The sequence below is a fragment of the Ranitomeya imitator genome, chromosome 2 (genome assembly GCF_032444005.1).
Source record: "Ranitomeya imitator isolate aRanImi1 chromosome 2, aRanImi1.pri, whole genome shotgun sequence".
Taxonomy (NCBI): Eukaryota; Metazoa; Chordata; class Amphibia; order Anura; family Dendrobatidae; genus Ranitomeya; species Ranitomeya imitator.
Window position 1 is genome coordinate 343607645 of NC_091283.1, and position 20293 is coordinate 343627937.

Genomic DNA, 20293 nt, shown 5'->3' on the forward strand with positions numbered 1-20293 from the left:
TGTTTCACCTGCATGGAGAGCTCCTTTGACCGCATGTTTACTTCACAGCAAAACCTTCCAAATGCAAGCACCACACCTCAAATCAACTCCAGGCCTTTTATCTGCTTAATTGAGAATGACATAATGAAGGGATTGCCCACACCTATCCATAAAATAGCCTTGGAGTCAATTGTCCAATTACTTTTGGTCCCTTTAAAAACAGGATGGCGCATGCTAAGGAGCTGAAACTCCTAAACCCTTCATCCAATTTTAATGTGGATACCCTCAAATGAAAGCTGAAAGTCTGAACATCAACTGAATCTAAATTGCTTTGTTTAAAATTCATTGTGGTAATGTCTATAACCAAAATTAGAAAAATGTTGTCTCTGTCCAAATATATATGGACCTAACTGTATATGCAGTGAGCTAATACAACCCACATCTACCTCGCTGTGCCATCATCACTTTATGCACTTGGACACTTTGTATGCAGTGAGCTAATATAGTCCCCATCTACCTCGCTGTGCCATCATCACTTTATGCACTTGGACACTTTGTATGAAGTACGCTGCTACAATCTTCCTCACTTTTTGTTGTTATTTTTTATATATATTCTATTTGTATCAATTTCTTATAGCACTATTGTTGCCTATGGACATTTATATATTTTCTTATGTGATTTTTTTATGAGGTTTTGCACTGTTTTTTCAAAAATATTTTTTAACAACAATATTTGAAGTAGATGGTTTTACTGTGTTTGGTTTCACTAGTTTGTTTTATCTCTAATGCAATATCTTGTATGGGTTACATATAATGCAATTCTATACATTTTCTTTTTGTTTTTTTATAGATCTTTCTATCTATTTTTACACATATATTTTTGTGTAGCACAGCGAGCAAAGGCATTGTTATCCTCGGTGGGAAGTTATCTATATTATTTAGGGATCTCTGGGTACCATACAATACTGTTCCTGCGTTTTTGTATTTTTTATCTTTCTATATATGTATTTGTTTCACTTTTTAAATATATTCTCTGATGTATGAATTGCCAATATATTTAATAAAGGCATATTATTGATCCTAGCGTTGTGGTACCCTCTGGCGATTTCTTATCCTGTGGTGGCCAGGTGGTTTGATTCACAGGACACAGAATATATAACACAGATACACAGGGCAGGCCAATTGAAACAGCAGGCCAGACATACATTACAATAGCCGAGAAAGAGAAGATCAGACCGGCACCCATCGTTTGTCCTCAACAACTGCGAACTCACAGGAACGGACAAATATACCTACCTGGGCCTAGAGATTCACCGGTCAGGGAGCTTCAAACAAGCCATAGAGACCCTGAAAGGCAAGGCCTTCAAAACCTTCTATGCCATTCAAAGGAAACTCTACCATCTGGAGCCACCAGTGAGGGTCTGGCTAAAAATCTTCGACTCCATCATCGCCCCAATCCTCCTGTATGGCAGCGAAGTCTGGGGTCCTCACACCTACCCAGACTGGTCAAGGTGGGATTCCAGTCCAACAGAAATATTCCACCTGCAATTCTGCAAGCACCTTCTCCAGGTCCATCGGAGCACCTCCAACAGTGCTTGTCGGGCCGAGCTGGGCAGATTCCCTCTACACCTAACAGTTCTAAAGAGGGCACTGTCATTCCGGGCTCACCTGCATAGGAGCAATCCAAGCTCCCATCACCATAAAGCCCTGATAAATGTAGGTGAAACAGAAAAACCAGAACCCTCGGAACAGCCCAGCCAAACCCAACCGGACCAGAACACCAATCACAACAACCTGACAAAAGCCAGAATCAGGAAGATGGCAGACGAAGGCCAGGAGAGGTATGTCAGTGACTGGAAGAATGATATCATCAGCTCACAGAAACTGACCGTGTACCGGAGCCTACAGAGAGACTACAGACTGGCCCCATATCTGGAGAAAGTCCCGGACCCCAGAGATCGCAAGATCCTGAGCCGATATAGACTCAGTGCCCACAGTCTGGCCATCGAATGTGGCCGACACAGGCAGAACTACAAGCCCAGGGAGGAAAGACTGTGCCAACACTGTGATCAGGAGGCCATAGAGGATGAAACCCACTTCCTGCTACACTGCTCCAAATACTCAGCAGTGAGGGACACTCACTTCAGGAGACTCTCACATCTCTTCCCGGACTTCATCACCATGAAGGAGGAAGAGAAAATATATATCCTGCTGGGAGAAGAAGAGAGAGCGGTGGAGATAGCTGCGTGGTATGTGAGCGAATGTCATAGACTGCGAGAAAGAGAACTATGATGCCATGGACTATAGCCCCCACCCTGGATCTGCCCCCATCCACCTCCCCTATGCCATGGACTATAGCCCCACAATGGACCTGCCCCCATTCACCTCCCCTATGCCATGGACTATAGCCCCTACCCTGGATCTGCCCCCATCCACCTTCCCTACAGCTCCTACCCAACATCCCCACAGTCTCTATCCCTATTGCCATTATACACTTGCTTTGGAAAAACTGATGTGTATTTGGTCCTGCCAATAATGCTTTTTTGACTCTTTGAATCTTGCATCTACAGGGGGCAGTGGGGAACCTTCATACTATATACAGCGGGCAGTGGGGACCTTCATACTAGATACAGAGGGCAGTGGGGACCTTCACGCTATATAAAGGGTGCAGAAGGACCGCCATACTATATATAGGGGCAGTGGGGACCTTCATACTATATACAGGGGACAGTGTGGACCTTCATACTATATAAAAAGGGCATGGGGACCTACATACTATATATAGAGGCAGGGAGACCTTCATACTATATACAGGGGGGCAGTGGGGACCTTCATACTATATACAGGGGGCAGTGGGGACCATCATACTATACACAGGGGGACTTTCATACTATATATAGGGGCAGGGGAATCTTCATACTATACACAGGGGCAGTGGGGACCTTCATACTATATACAGGGGGCATTGGGGACCTTTATACTATATACAGGGGGCAGTGGGGACCTTCACGCTATATAAAGGGTGCAGAAGGACCTCCATACTATATATAGGGGCAGTGGGGACCTTCATACTATATAAAAAGGGCATGGGGACCTACATACTATATATAGAGGCAGGCGGACCTTCATACTATATACAGGGGGCAGTGGGGACCTTCATACTAAATACAGGGGGACCTTCATACTATATACAGGGGGCAGTGGGGACCTTCATAGTATATACAAGGGGCAGTGGGGACCTTCATACTATATACAGGGGGCAGTGGGGACCTTTGTACTATATATAGGGGGGAGTGGGAACCTTCATACCATAGATAGGCGCCAGGGAGACCTTCATACTATATACAGGTGGCAGTGAGGACCTTCATACTATATACAGGGGGACCTTCATACTATATACAGGGGGCAGTGGGAACCTTCATACTATATATAGGGGCAGGGGGACCTTCATACTATATACAGGGGGACCTAAATACTTTATACAGGGGCAGTGGGGACCATCATACTATACACAGGTGGCAGTGGGGACCTTCATGCTGTATATAGGGGCAGTGGGGACCATCATATTTTTTATCGGTGCTATGTAGCCATTTTACTATATATTGTATAGGGAGCTCTGGGATTCTCATTGTATAATAAAAGGCTTTGGAGAACATCATATTGTGTTTTGGGGTCTGTAGGACGGATCATAATTCTGTATTTAGAGCTGTGTGGGCACTCGGAGGACATGATTTGTTATAAATAGGGACATTATTAGTTTTAATAGGGGCACTCAGGTGCCATTATTTTTTTTTTCTGGGCGGGGGGATTGTTATCTTTAAGTGGACACTCAAGGGTATTTGTTGCTAGAGGGGGGCATTTGGGATATTATATTCTTCAAAGGAACATACAGGGCTTTTCTATGTAGCACAGTATGGGCATTAATACTTTCTATGGCACACTTTAATTTTTTGGGGGAGGGAGTAATCATAGTAATGACAGTTTTTTTAATATTGGGGTCACGGTTCCTCTCCTCAAGTGCACGCAGAGTGGGGAGTTTTTGTAGGTTGGTAATAGATGGAGACATCACTAGAAATGTGAGTCAAAATTAAATGTGTTTTTGTTGAAATCTGTGCAGACGAGTTGTGGCTGGAGAAGTTGTCATGTCAGTCTCGGCCAGACGGAAAAGACGGGAAAAGTGAGTGACCCGAATCAGAAAGAACATCAGCTGTAAGTTACTATATACCTGTACTGTAATCTTGTGTGTGTTCTGCGGGACTGGTATCTATCAATACAGGTCCTTCTCAAAAAATTAGCATATAGTGTTAAATTTCATTATTTACCATAATGTAATGATTACAATTAAACTTTCATATATTATAGATTCATTATCCACCAACTGAAATTTGTCAGGTCTTTTATTGTTTTAATACTGATGATTTTGGCATACAACTCCTGATAACCCAAAAAACCTGTCTCAATAAATTAGCATATCAAGAAAAGGTTCTCTAAACGACCTATTACCCTAATCTTCTGAATCAACTAATTAACTCTAAACACATGCAAAAGATACCTGAGGCTTTTATAAACTCCCTGCCTGGTTCATTATTCAAAACCCCCATCATGGGTAAGACTAGCGACCTGACAGATGTCAAGAAGGCCATCATTGACACCCTCAAGCAAGAGGGTAAGACCCAGAAAGAAATTTCTCAACAAATAGGCTGTTCCCAGAGTGCTGTATCAAGGCACCTCAATGGTAAGTCTGTTGGAAAGAAACAATGTGGCCGAAAACGCTGTACAACGAGAAGAGGAGACCGGACCCTGAGGAAGATTGTGGAGAAGGACCGATTCCAGACCTTGGGGAACCTGAGGAAGCAGTGGACTGAGTCTGGTGTGGAAACATCCAGAGCCACCGTGCACAGGCGTGTGCAGGAAATGGGCTACAGGTGCCGCATTCCCCAGGTAAAGCCACTTTTGAACCATAAACAGCGGCAGAGGCGCCTGACCTGGGCTACAGAGAAGCAGCACTGGACTGTTGCTAAGTGGTCCCAAGTACTTTTTTCTAATGAAAGCAAATTTTGCATGTCATTCGGAAATCAAGGTGCCAGAGTCTGGAGGAAGACTGGGGAGAAGGAAATGCCAAAATACCTGAAGTCCAGTGTCAAGTACCCACAGTCAGTGATGGTGTGGGGTGCCATGTCAGCTGCTGGTGTTGGTCCACTGTGTTTCATCAAGGGCAGGGTCAATGCAGCTAGCTATCAGGAGATTTTGGAGCACTTCATGCTTCCATCGGCTGAAATGCTTTATGGAGATGAAGATTTCATTTTTCAGCACGACCTGGCACCTGCTCACAGTGCCAAAACCACTGGTAAATGGTTTACTGACCATGGTATTACTGTGCTCAATTGGCCTGCCAACTCTCCTGACCTGAACCCCATAGAGAATCTGTGGGATATTGTGAAGAGAAAGTTGAGAGACGCAAGACCCAACACTCTGGATGAGCTTAAGGCCGCTATTGAAGCATCCTGGGCCTCCATAACATCTCAGCAGTGTCACAGGCTGATTGCCTCCATGCCACGCCGCATTGAAGCAGTCATTTCTGCCAAAGGATTCCCGACCAAGTATTGAGTGCATAACTGAACATTATTATTTGATGGGTTTTTTGTTTGTTATTAAAAAACACTTTTATTTGATTGGATGGGTGAAATATGCTAATTTATTGAGACAGGTTTTTTGGGTTATCAGGAGTTGTATGCCAAAATCATCAGTATTAAAACAATAAAAGACCTGACAAATTTCAGTTGGTGGATAATGAATCTATAATATATGAAAGTTTAATTGTAATCATTACATTATGGTAAATAATGAAATTTAACACTATATGCTAATTTTTTGAGAAGGACCTGTATAGGGTTCCTGTAAGGTGGGAATATTGCTCTTTTTAGTAGCTTTTTTTTAAATTTATTAACAGCTTAATGTGTTTCGGTTATTATGTAGTAGAAGGTGTATGGTGGTTCCATTGGTCTTTGTATATAGAGTGTTTTGTTATGTAGAAGTAATGGTCATATTATATTATGTATTCGCGGTGTGGTGGTGATGGCGGTGGACATTGTGCAGCCGTATTGTTACTGGCCTTTTATAGTAGTAATATTGATAATATTGATCTTTGGATTGTGTGTTCTGGTACTGTATCGATATAGTAATCTAGATTCTGGTAAGATATGTACAGTATTGGTTCTATTTCTGTATCTTGTAGTACACATAGTAAGCTTGGTTCTGCTTCCTTATCTCTGCAGTAAGCTTGGTTCTGCTCCCTTATCTCTGTGGTAAGCTCCGTTCTGCTCCCATATCTCCGTAGTAAGCTCGGGTCTGCTCCCATATTTCTGTAGTAAGCTCCATTCTGCTCCCTTATCTCTGCGGTAAGCTTGGTTCTGCTCCCTCATCTCTGTGATAAGCTTGGTTCTGCTCCCTTATCTCTGTGGTAAGCTCTGTTCTGTTGCCATATCTCCTTAGTAAGCTCGGGACTGCTCCCATATTTCTGTAGTAAGCTCCGTTCTGTTTCCACATCTCTGTAGTAAGCTCCGTTCTGTTCCCATATCTCTGTAGTAAGCTTCCGTTCTGCTCCCATAGCTCTGTAGTAAGTGCTCGGTTCTGTTCCCATATCTCTGTAGTAAGCTTTGTTCTGTTCCCATATATCTGTAGTAAGCTCGGTACTGTTCCCATATCTCTGTAGTAAGCTCCGTTCTGTTCCCATATCTCTGTAGTAAGCTCCGTTCTGCTCCCATATCTCTGTAGTAAGCTCGGTTCTGCTCCCATATTTCTGTAGTAAGTTCGGTTCTGCTCCCATAGCTCTGTGGTAAGCTCTGTTCTGCTCCCATAGCTCTATAGTAAGCTCCGTTCTGTTCCCATAGCTCTGTAGTAAGCTCTGTTCTGCTCCAACATCTCTGTTGTGAGCCCTGTTCTGCTCCCACATCTCTGTAATAAGCTCCATTCTGCTCCCACATCTCTGTAGTAAGCTCAGTTCTGCTCCCATAACCCTGTAGTAAGCTCCAGTCAGTTTCCTTGTCTACATAGCAATCTTGGTTCTGGTCTTGTGTGTATTTAGTCAGCTTGCTTCTTTTACAGTAACTATGTAGGCAGCAAACTTAGTTCTGCTTCTATATGTATGCAGCTAGCTCCGTTCCCATATCTATGTACCAGCCTGTTTTTAAAGCCTGTTAACTCTGCTGCTTTAATGCAGTGGCCAGAGATAAGCAGGGCAAAAGCACCGCAATTGGAGGGCCACTGCCTTGTGATTGCCCCCCAGGCTGAAAAGTGCCAGTCAGCCCCTGCTGCTTTCACACATCAGTTTTTTTAGGTCAGTCACAATCCGTCGGTACAACGGATCGACGGATCCGTCGTAATTTGTGAAAAACTGATGCGACGGATACGTTTTTTCACCAAAAAAAGGATCCCTCCCATCAGTTTTTCATCCATTTCTTCGACGGATCACCACGGATCCGTTTTTTTTTCAAAACACCCATGGGAGGCTCCCAAACATTATTGGCTACTGAAAACCTATATATACAGTCTTTTTTACAGCCCATCTTTGACAGGTTGTAGAGCAAGTGGCAAAGATGGAAGGCGTGATGGCAAACATCCTGAAGATTTATGTGGATTTCAATTTTGAGACGAATTGCCTGGAGCGAGAAACACAGCGCACATGCGTCTGCGCCAACGTCGTTATTGGATCTACCCAATCACAGCACAGAGAATGACACATGGGGTGTAATCAACATTATACATGGAGTTAAGAGGAAACCCCGAGAAGTTTTTCAGCTACATGCATATGAAAGCGGAGAACTTCGATTTGTTGGTGAAACGGATTGGACACCTCAGCGCAGGTGTCCACTTCTCTGCCGCTTCTCTATTTCACCCGCGGAGCGTCTGATGGTGACTCTTATGTACGCCATTTTTATTGTATCTCCTACTGTTAAAGCACACTTATAACTGTATCATCAAACCTGTTGCATCTGGCTCAGAATTTTTTAACTACAAGAAATATTTCTCCATTGTGCTCATGGCCACTGCAGACGCAGTTTATATCGGTCGATATTGGGGCTTATGGCCGCTCCAATGATTTGCAAGTTTTTAAAGTGTCTGCAATGGGGCGTCATCTATATGGAAACACCTTCCAATTTCTACCACCAAGACCGCTTCCTGAAACCTATGGGCTACCAATGCCATTTGTATGTGTTGGAGATGAAGCATTCCAACTCTCGGAACACCTGTTGAAGCCATACTCAAGTAGTGGATTGATGCCAACTAAAAGAGTATTTAATTACTGGCTAACACGAGCGCGAAGAATGGTGGAATGTGCTTTTGGCATTCTAACATCGAAATGGCGTGTTCTGTTGACCGCTATCAACCTAAAGACTGACACTGTGGATTTGGTGGTGAAAGCTTGTGTGGTCCCGCACAATTTCACAATATGCAAGGGACAGATTACCATGGATGACAACATCGATGAAACCACCTTGAATGATTATCACAATTTTACTTTTAGAAGTCCTATGTCAGTTTCCAGAATGAGGGACAAATTTGCAGAATATTTTATTTCACCTCAAGGAAGAGTAGACTGGCAGGATGAGCTAGTTAGAAAGCTTTGTCTTGGACCTTGTTACCCAAAGTATTGGACCTTATTTTACCAAAAGTATTCGACAGGGTTTTCCTCAAAGTATTGTACCTGGTTGGGTTTTACCCAAAGTATTGCACCTGTTTTAAGTATTGTACCTGATTGGGTTTAACCCAAAGTATTTTACCTGGTTGGGTTTTTCCCAAAGTATTGCACCTACTTTAAGAATTGTACCTTGTTTTATCCTAAGTATTTTACCTTGATAATTAAAAAATGAAAGACAAAGCTTTTTTAAAAAATAAAATAAATTTATTATTTACAAATTTTGTTTCTTCATTTTTTAAATCATTTATAAGTTTAGAGAGTGTTGGGTGGAGATAGTACTGGAGGAGCTGGGACTGACAGATCGGACCACTTCAACAGTGGGAGTGTGGAGAGAGGAATCTGGTGGTGATGGATCAGAAGGTAAAATAGAAGGTGAAGGGGTGGAGAAAGAAAGAATTGGAGGACAAAAAAACGGGATTAGGGATGGGATTTTGTAAGGTTTGAGGAGTGGAGGGATTGGGAGACAGAAGAGGTGGTGAGTTGAGAAGAGGGTTGTGTTTGGGGCATGATGGGTGTGGAAGGAGACTGGTGGTAGTGGGCAGGGAGTACAGGTTGGGCAGGGAGTGGAGGCACAAATGATGTGGTTGGAAACTGGTATGGGGCAGGAAGCTGGTACGGGGCAGGAAGATGGTATTGTATAGGAGGGGGAGGAGGGACACTGGCTGGAGGGGGGCAGGTGCGGGAGGAACTACCGGGACAGGTGGAGGGGCTTGGGAGCAAACCTTCGGTAGAGGAAACTGGCAGGCTTGCATTACATACATCTGCTGGTCAGGAGATAACTTATCTATGCGCTCGACTACTGCCTGGAAAAAGGAATGATTTGGTGATTTACTTGCATCTAAATGCATCCTATCCAGTCGTGTGCTCAACTCAAGCAAACTGTTCATTAGGCTGAAACCAGCAGTAATTTGCTCTGACAACAGTTTGAGCGAGTTCTAGAAGGATGCATTTAGATGCAAGAACTCGGGTGCATAGCTCCTTTCCTGACCCGTTTGATGCTGCCGCCCAGAACCCAAAGGTGTTCTAGAGGTGGCAACAGTGTCAGAGGGGTGGGGTAAAGGAAAAGCTACATCCTCGCAAGCAGCTTCATGTAATGAAGTCTGCCACTATGCTCCAGCGCTGGTGGATGGGACTGAGGGACCAGATGTGAGGGAAGGCAGGGAAAGTGCAGATGGGTCGGGTCTATCGAAGTGGTCCCCGGTGGCGGACTCCTGAGGGATTGCTCCAGAAATGTTCAACTCTACAGGCTCCCGAGTGTTGCAGATGGTGCTGTGGAAAAAAAAAGTAATTCATATATTGTTATTGCTGGGCCCTGGCTGAAACCAAAAAAAAAAGGATAGACATGTAAACATTTTTTCTTAGCAAATAGGGTGGGGAATACTTACCTTCTGCTCCCCATCATCGACCGGAGGAATGACAGGGCTGTAGCATATTTGTATTTGCTCCTGCGTCCTCCTGATCCACTCGGGGCTTGCATTACCTTGTTGAACTCCTTCTTGAAGCGATCCCTGAGTGACCGCCACAGCTTCATAACTCTGTCCCGGGTGAAGTGAAAGCACAAATTGGTTAGTATACATCACATCCAGCAACATAAGTTACTGAACTGTGAATACTTACGCGCTTGATTCTAGGCCCGAACCTCAAGGTCCTCCCAATTGTCCACGACTTCGTGAGATACTTCCTCGCAGAGCCGTCAGGTCACAACAGCATCAGCGTGGCGGCGGTCCCCCATGTTCCACTGCAGCTCCCGCTCTCAAACTAGATGAGGAGGTCGACATCTAGACCGGCCTTCTCACCGTCAGAGTTAGGAGCATGCTGTGAAGCCTGTTAAAAAAGACAAAAAACTAAAACATTAGACTCAAATCATCAACATAAAGTGGAAAAATACAAAAAATAAAAAAAGGTACTTACTCGGTGGTGATGCCCCGACGCTCACACCAATGACCCTGGGAGGCGCTTTGAGGACTTCTTCGTCGAGCCCCAGAATCAGAAGAATCAGAAGACTAAAAAAAAACCATTATGTGCTTGGATGTAGGCTTATGTGTTTGGATGTAGGCTTATGTGTTGTTTGTACTGTGATTTTTTTTATGTGTTGTGTGTACTGTGATGTATGTGATGATCTGTTTTTGTGATGCATGTAAGAAACTTACTAAACGCGAGCCCGCTCTGGGTATTTCTCCACCCTGTCCGTCTCCTTCTGGAAGCACCTCTGATGCTGCAGCTTCCTGTTAAACAAGGATTATATATTAATAATCTATATATTACGTGAATATCACCAAAAGGAAAAAAAATATATATTTATTTACCACACAGCGATAACGATGTGAGGTAGGGCTCCCAGAAGACATGCTGTGGCTGGCTGCTGGCCTAGATAGACTGTTGCTGGCTGCTGGCCTGGATAGGCTGTGGCTGGCTGCTGGACTGGATAGGCTGTGACTGGCTGTTGGCCTGGTAGGCTGTGGCTGGCCTGGTAGGCTGTTGCTGGCTGCTGGCCTGGATAGGCTGTGGCTGGCTGCTGGCCTGGTAGGCTGTGGCTGGCCTGGATAGGCTGTGGCTGGCTACTGGCCTGGATAGGCTGTGGCTGGCTGCTGGCCTGGTAGGCTGTGGCTGGCTGCTGCACAGTATAGGCTGTGACTGGCTGCTGGCCTGAATAGGCTGTGGCTGGCCTGGTAGGTGTTGTTGGATGCTGGCCTGGATAGGCTGTGGCTGGCTGCTGGACTGGTAGGCTGTGGCTGGCTGCTTGCCTGGATAGGCTGTTGCTGGCTGCTGCCCTGGTAGGCTGTGGCTGGTTTTAGCTCTGGCGGCAGGTCTGTGTCTTGCTTGCTTGCTGGTAAATGGATGAGTGAAGCCCTACCTGGCAGGCTTTATATACCTTTCCTAATTAATGGCTGGCCAATTGCAGCCAAATTAAATCTGAGCATGCGCAGTTCAAAAAAATGGAATCTGGCGCCTGATTCAGTCGTTTGCTGGATCTGGCGCCCATAGGCTCCATTCTAGCAAACGTCGGATCCATCGCTTTCCGATTTTTCGCCAGAGACGAAAAATGTTACTAAGTGTGTCATCTCTGGCCGCCGGACAATTTTCGACGAAACGTGAGGCCATCCGTCGCTAATACAAGTCTATGAGAAAAAAACTAATCCGGCGGCATCAGTCGCCGGATCCATATTTTTCAAAAAAACACGGATTGCGACTGATACAAAAAAAAACTGATGTGTGAAAGCAGCCTTAGCTCTGCTATAACTCCTGAGGCTGATATGGCAGAGCAATGTGTGTCCCCTCCCCTGGGATGAGGAGAGGCAGCAGTCTCCTCCAAAGGAGAGTTAGCTGCTGCTGCACTGCTGGGGATTGTAGTACATCCTGGTGAAAGTGTGGGGGGAGGCAGTTCCTCAGAACACTCTTTCTGCATCTAGGTCTCCACTCAGAGTCTGCATGCCATGTCTAAGTCTGGCTAGAATGGCCAGCTGCCATCAGCATACCTTGTGCATCCTTGTCTGTGCTCTGCCAGTCCTGGTCATCTGATCATTCATGGTGAAGGGAGACTGCAGCCCATCCCCCTGTGCTGTGCTCTGTGGCTGCTTAGAAGATCCCCTTGTTTTAACTCCTGAACACCGAATTATGGTATGCGAGCTGGAGTCTGTAAGGCTACGTTCACATTCGCGTCTTTGGACACAGCGTCGTCGCCGCAAAACAACGCATGCATCATGCATCCCTATCTTTAACATTGGGGACGCATAGGCATGCGTTGTCATGCGTTTTGGTGCGTTTCGCGACGCATGCGTCGTTTCGACGCACCTGGCAAGGCGCTGCAAACTTAACATGTTGCATTTTTTCTGCGTCCAAATTTTTTTTTAAAACACTTGCGTCGCACTTGCGTTGCATTTGCGTCGTCGAAGCGTCAAAACCTCCATTGAAGTGCATTGGCAACGCAGAAGACGCAAGTACTTGCGTTGTTGTGCGTTGTATGACGCATGCGTTCTTTACTTAAAAAATAGAGACACTGAAAAGACCCTATATACATAAAAAAGGTTGAACGCATGCATCATAAATGCCTGCGTTTTAGGCTACGTTCACATTTGCGTTGTTGTGTGCTGCGTCGGCGACGCAACGCACGCAAAAACGCAACAAAACGCATGCCAAAACGCTGCGTTTTGCGACGCATGCGTCCTTTTTTGCCGAAAATTGGACACAAAAAAAATGCAACTTGTTGCGTTTTCTGTGCCCGACGCTTGCGGCAAAAAAAACGCATGCGTCGCACAACGCATGTCCATGCGCCCCCATGTTAAATATAGGGGGGCATGACGCATGCGTCGCAGCGGCTGCGCTCGACGCAAACACGCAAAACGCTAATGTGAACGTAGCCTAACTTGCGTCTTTCGTGCGTCGTGCGTTGCGTCCACGACGCTGCGTCCAAAGACGCAAATGTGAACGTAGCCTAAAAGATCACGCTCTGATTCTCTGGCTCTCACCTCACTCCCCTGCAGACCCACGGCGGCTGCATAGCTGGAAGAGGCGGCGGCCATGTTTTTGCTCCCCTTACTGGCCAGGGTTCCCAGAAGAAAGTTCTGTATGCCTCTGTTGCTGGATGAGACGCTCTTAGATCTGCTGCAGGCTGATCTCCCTTACAGCTCAGTGGCTACGTTCACACATTCAGTATTTGGTCAGTATTTGACCTCAGTATTAGTAAGCCAAAAGCAGGAGTGTGTGATAAATACAGAAATGGTGACGTGTTTCTATTATTCTTTTCCTCTGATTGTTCCTCTCCTGGTTTTAGCTTACAAATACTGATGTAAAATGTCCTCACTCTTCCATAGCCATGCCACGCCCCGCACTTATGATGATGTATTCAATAAAACTACTCCTCCACCTTTTTCAGCATTGCATATGAAGCTTTCCTATTCCTAGGTACTCAGTGTCCTGTGTTGCTGTATAATCAGAATTGTGGCTATTTTTGCACTGCATAAATGACAGGAGTCTAAATACTCTCAGTGTGAAAAACAAGATAATCAGGTAGTTATGAAACATTTTAATATCTAACAAAAAAATAAATGATGTTGAAAACCAGCTTTTGGGATTTCTTAGGTCCCTTCCCCCTTCCTATACCAGTAATGGACATGAGTCTATCACTGGTATAATTGTTCTATCTAAATCATCACAATCTTCAATCTGCACAGTAAAAATGGAAGTTAGCTACATCATCCTCAGATTCTGAACAGTAGATCTGTAAAAAGAAAAGTAAACCCAGAGGCACACAGAAGGGAAAGGGCGGGAATCAGTAGTCGATCCAGTATGAGTGGCCGAGCGCTGCTGGACTGGTAGGCTGTGGCTGGCCTGGTAGGCTGTGGCTGGCTGCTGGCCTGGTAGGCTGTGGATGGCTGTTGGCCTGGTAGGCTGTGGCTGGCTGCTGTCCTGGTAGGCTGTGGCTGGCTGCTGCACTGTATAGGCTGTGGCTGGCTGCTGGCCTGGATAGGCTGTGGCTGGTTGCTTGCCTGGTAGGCTGTGGCTGGCTGCTGCACTGTATAGGCTGTGGCTGACTGCTGGCTTGGATAGGCTGTGGTTGCCTGCTGGCCTAGATAGGCTGTGGCTGGCTGCTGGCATGGATAGGCTGTTGCTGGCTGCTGGCATGGATAGGCTGTGGCTGGCTGCTGGCCTGGATAGGCTGTGGCTGGCTGCTGGCATGGATAGGCTGTGGCTGGCTGCTGGCATGGATAGGCTGTTGCTGGCTGCTGGCTTGGATAGGCTGTGGCTGGCTGCTGGCCTGGATAGGCTGTGGCTGGCTGCTGGCCTGGTAGGCTGTTGCTGGCTGCTGGTCTGGAATGTTTTCTCGTGACATATTGTACTTTATGATAGTGGTAACATTTATTTTATATAACTTGCATTTATTTGCGAAAAAAATGGAAAGGTTCTTTAGCTACTGATAAGGTACCTTACGCTACTGCTCTGCACCAATGAGATAATTGTGGGGCTGGAAAAGAGAGCAGTTCTTTCAGTGATCAGGAAGGACACTGTCTCAGCATTCTCCTCCGTCATAGGAAGTTGCGTCCGGATTACAAAGTGCATTCACTTATTAGCCAAGATGTTTTTCTTGTTAAAAGTGTGTCTTATAGTCCAAAAAATACAGTAAGTTCTAAAGTAATTTTCCTTTCTAATTTTATTTAACTGTCTGTTACACGATTTGTGTACAATTTTTCAGTAAGAATATAATGTCTCTGTTATTGCAAACAAATTATGATAATGCACATATTCATTTTTCACATTCTAGGCATGATAATGGCTTCTCTCTGTGTGTTTTTGTTTTTAAGTTGAAGAAGGTAATATTTCCCACATTCTGAATATGAATATTGCTTCTCCCCGGTGTGAGCATTCTGATGAGCAACAATAAATGATTTATGTGCTACATATTTCCCACATCATGAGAATGAACAAGGCTTCTCCCCTGTGTGACGTCTCTGGTGTTTAGCCAGATATGATTTATCTGCAAAACATTTCCCACATTCTGAACATGAAAAAGGCTTCTCCATTATGTGAGATCTTTTGTGTGTAACAAGAGTTGATTTATGCGCAAAACATTTCTCACATTCTGAACATGAAAAAGGCTTCTCCCCTGTATGAGTTCTCTTGTGTGAAACAAGAGATGATTTATCTGCAAAACACTTCCCACATTCTGAACATGAAAAAGGCTTCTCTCCTGTGTGTGTTCTCTGGTGTGAAGCAAGAGATGATTGATCTGCAAAACATTTCCCACATTCTGAACATAAAAAAGGCTTCTCTCCTGTGTGAGTTCTCTGATGACTAACAAGAACCGATTTTTGGTAAAAACATTTCCCACATTCTGAGCATGAAAAAGGCTTTTCTCCAGTGTGAGTTCTCTGGTGTATAATCAAATCTGATTTTTGGTTAAAACATTTCTCACATTCTGAACATAAATATGGTTTCTCTCCTGTGTGAGTTCTCTGGTGTTTAACAAAAAATGATTTATCTGCAAAACATTTCCCACATTCTGAACATAAGTATGGCTTCTCTCCTGTGTGAGTTCTCTGGTGTAAAATCAAGACTGACTTTATGTTAAAACATTTCCCACATTCTGAACATGAATATGGCTTCTCCCCTGTGTGAGTTCTCTGGTGTTTGACAAAAAATGAGTTATCTGCAAAACATTTCCCACATTCTGAACATAAGTATGGCTTCTCTCCTGTGTGAGTTCTCTGGTGTAAAATCAAGACTGACTTTATGTTAAAACATTTCCCACATTCTGAACATGAATATGGCTTCTCCCCTGTGTGAGTTCTCTGGTGTTTAACAAAAAATGAGTTATCTGCAAAACATTTTCCACATTCTGAACATGAAAAAGGCTTCTCCCCTGTGTGAGTTCTGTTGTGTGAAACAAGAGATGATTTATCTGAAAAACATTTCCCACATTCTGAACATGAAAAAGGCTTCTCCCCTGTGTGAATTCTCTGGTGTTTAACCAAATTTGATTTATATGCAAAACATTTCCCACATTCTGAACATGAAAAAGGCTTCTCCCCTGTGTGAGTTCTCTGATGACTAACAAGAATCGATTTTTGGTTAAAACATTTCCCACATTCTGAACATGAAAAAGGCTTCTCCCCTGTGTGAGTTCTGTTGTGTGAAACAAGAGATGATTTATCTGCAAAACATTTCCCACATTCTGAACAGGAAAAAGGCTTCTCCCCTGTGTGAATTTTCTCATGCCAAGCAAGATCTGATTTCTGGTTAAAACATTTTCCACACTTGGAACAAAAAAATGTATTCTCTGTTATGTTAATTTTTTTATGTTTAAGAAAAGACGTTTTGAGGGGAAAACTATTTCCATATTCTGAACATGAAGCTGGCTTCTTTGCTTTACTAGCAGCTTCTTTTTTAATGCTTATTTTGTGACTTTGATTTTCCTTAGCAGTCGGTAATGAATCAGAAGACAGGACCTGTTTCCAAGGATCAGATGACAGATTTTTGCTGTGAAGGGATGATGATATATCTGAAGTAATGGCACTGACTTCAATTGTATCCTGTGGGATCTCAAGATCACTGGATTTAAAAATTGAAGATGTCAGCTGTCCCTCTGATCTCCTGGTACAGTCATCTGCCAAGAATAAAACCAATTTTTTGTTTTGAATAAAATATCCTTGCATTTCATATTTTTGGACATTTCTACTTACAATGCAATTATAAATGGTAAGTTATGTAGAAACATTGAATTATTCACAATGACAATGACAGATCACAGTCTAAGAAAAAATCTTAGCCAAATATCACAAATTGTCCTAATGTATGATATATGATGTGCTCATAATTAGTGGGTTGCACTTCAAGTAATATAAACAAAACAGATTTCGCTCCTGATGTGATCAGGAACAAAAAATTGAAGTGACAAAAAAAGGATATTTCTAGTTAAAATATAACATATATTTAATATTGAGATGAAAAACACTAAAATTTCAGGAATAGATGCTGGAATATAGAGATATGGATAGTAGAACAATTTTAATAGCAAGAACGTATACAATATTACATTTCTCAATATCTATTAAAAAATCATGTACCACAATTCATAAAGTAGTTTAGAAATGATTGAGGTTATCATTTTTTATAAAGTGCCAATGCATGTAAACAAAAATGTGCAGTGGAAGATGACGTTTTTAACCCCTTAGTGACAGAGCCAATCTGATACTTAATGACCAAGCCAATTTTTACAATTCTGACCACTGTCACTTTATGAGGTTACAGCTCTGGAATGCTTCAACGTATCCCACTGATTCTGAGACTGTTTTTTGTGACATATTGTACATCATGTTAGTGGCAACATTTCTTTGATATAACTTGCGTTTATTTAAGGAAAAAAAATGGAAATTTGGCAAAAATTTAGACTATTTAGCAATTTTCAAACTTTTAATTTTTATACCCTTAAATCAGAGAGGGGTGTCACACAAAATAGCTAATAAATAACATTTCCCACATGTCAACTTTACGTCAGCAAAATTTTGGAAACATAATTTTTTTTGTTAGGACCTTATAAGGGTTAAAAGTTGACCAGAAATTTCTCATTTTTCCAACAAAATTTACAAAACCATTTTTTTTAGTGACCACTAGTGATGAGCGAACGTGCTCACCACTACGCGTTACTCGCCCGAGTATCAGTGTATTCGTGCTACTCGCCGAGCACCGAACATTTCCGTGATTATTCAGCGGTAACTGGTGTCTCCACCCAGCATTTTTGGCAGACTTTAGAGACCCAATCACGCTGCAGGGATTGTCTGCCAGGCCATGAAATGCCGCAGCCATCTTTGCTGTGGTCGTGCAGTGATTGGCTTGGCCGCAGAGCATCATTCCGAGTATAAGAGCCCTGGCACTGCCCTGCTTGCCGCATTCAGCTCTAGATTCAGTGAGAGTAGGGAGAGCTGCTGCCGAGACAGGGTCAGAATCGTGGTTTTTATAATGTAGGTCTGCAACTGTTAAATCCACAACTCCTGAGAAACCAACAGTAATTTTTAGCGCTAATTCATGGGTCCCGATATTGCAGAACTAGCTAGGCAGGGCATGGCATATGGCATATCCACATCAGTGCAAGGTCTGCAGGCAATGTATGTGCGTACATAGCTCCCACTGCATCCCTACCAAAGCTCCATAACTGTTTGCTGCTATTTATTTACTGCTTATTTACTTAGTTGCATTTTTTATTTTTTTCCCCAAAAATTCACCCCCCCTTCAAAACATAGTCTGTTCTGACTGAGGCCTGTTTAAAAATCATAGTTTGTCAGGTATACGTAGCATAGTTGTGTGTGCTATCCTGGTGCCTTTTTTTTTTTAAACTCACCAAAAAAAGGCCTCATATATCTGCGTGCTCCAAGTTTGGGCATTTTAGGCCGTTTTTCCTTTGTTTTTGCTGTCTGTTACTCTACTTATATACAGCACTATTTTGCATTAAAAACAAAACAGGCCACATATTTGGCAGTGTGGTATTTCCATGACAGGCCTCAGATATCTGCGTGCTCCAAGTTTGGGCATTTTAGGCCATTTTGCCACTGTTTTTGCTGTCTGTTACTCTACTTATATACAGCACTATTTTGCATTAAAAAAAAGGCCACATATTTGGCAGTGTGGTATTTCCGTGACAGACCTCATATATCTGCGTGCTCCAAGTTTGGTCATTTTAGGCCGTTTTTCCACTGTTTTTTGCTGTCTGTTACTCTACTTAAATACAGCACTATTTTGCATTAAAAAAAGGTCACATATTTGGCAGTGTGTTATTTCCGTGACAGGCCTCATATATCTGCGTGCTCCAAGTTTGGGCATTTTAGGCCGTTTTGCCACTGTTTTTGCTGTCTGTTATTCTACTTATATACAGCACTATTTAGCATAAAAAAACCTCTCAAAAACCCCACAAAAAATGTAATACAGTCTGTTATGTCAGGCTGAGGTCTGGTGTTTGTCTGAAAAATCGTAGATTTGCAGACATACTGATCAGATATTATTTCGCTCCAAATAAATACATTTGTGTTGAGCTTTTGAAATAGTGCAGTAGTCCATTTAAAATGGGCAAGGCAAGAGGCAAGGGATGGGGAAGTGGACGCGATATACAGCACTATTTTGCATTAAAAAATTCTCAAAAACCCCACAAAAAATGTAATACAGTCTTATGTCAGACTGAGGCCTGGTGCTTGTGTTTGAAAAATCGTAGATTTGCAGGCATAGTGATTAGATATTATTTCGCTCCAAATAAATACATTTGTGTTGAGCTTTTGAAATAGTGCAGTAGTCCATTTAAAATGGCCAAGGCAAGGGATGGGGAAGTGGACGCGATGATGATGGTGCATGCAGGGGACGAGGCCGTGGCCAAGGTGAAAGTGGGCCACAACAAAGACCCACATGTTCTCGCTCGACCTTCCTGTTCCAGTTTCTAGGGGACCGCAGCACACTACTATTGAAGCCAGAGCAGTGTGAAACGGTTGTTGGTTGGATAGACTCAAGTCTGAGTAGTCATGTGTGTGGCCAGGATATTCCTCATCCTGATCCTCCTTCCTCCCTCCATACCGAGTGCCCTGAGACAACTGATCCCACACTTGGACACTCTGAAGAGCTGTTCAGTTTTCCGTTTCAAGATTCAGAAGTCTCTGCCGGTCGACTTGAAGTGGGGAAAGATGAGATCACATATAGAGCTGCCCAAAGCTTTGACGAGCCCTGGTCACACGAAGGCGATGGTGGGAAAGTGTCAGAAGAGGTGGGCGATGATGAGACACAATTGCCAGAAAGTTAAGAGCAGGGTGCGGATGTGGAAGACAAGATGGTGGATGACTATGTGACTGACCCAACCTGGCAGGAGGACATGCAGAGTGAGGGCAGCAGCACACATGGGGAAGGAGGCATATCCCCCCAACAGGCAGGAAGAAGCAGTGTGGTGGCCACAGACATTAGGCGCGCATCCGTTCCCCGTAACACCAGCATGAGGGAAGTTGCCGTTCCAACTGTTAGATCTTCCCGAGTCTGGTTATTTTTTAAAGACTCTGCCGATAACCCCAAACAGGCCATTTGCATCACCTGCCATGCCCGCATCAGCAGGGGTAGCAAAACAACCATCCTGACCACCACCAGCACGATCAG

The 20293-nt window shown here is 43.8% G+C and overlaps 1 protein-coding gene across 1 annotated transcript in view; it reads right to left on the reverse strand.

The window, feature by feature from the left end:
* LOC138666520 (zinc finger protein 850-like) overlaps window positions 1-20293 on the reverse strand; it is a 122708-nt gene that overhangs the window by 44767 nt on the left and 57648 nt on the right. Inside the window, exons 7-8 of the mRNA XM_069754736.1 lie at window positions 15091-16778; window positions 14930-15039 (exon numbers count right to left, since the gene is read on the reverse strand). Of these exons, the coding sequence (XP_069610837.1) occupies window positions 14930-15039; window positions 15091-16778 (1798 nt within the window). The remainder of the gene's footprint in view (window positions 1-14929; window positions 15040-15090; window positions 16779-20293) is intronic.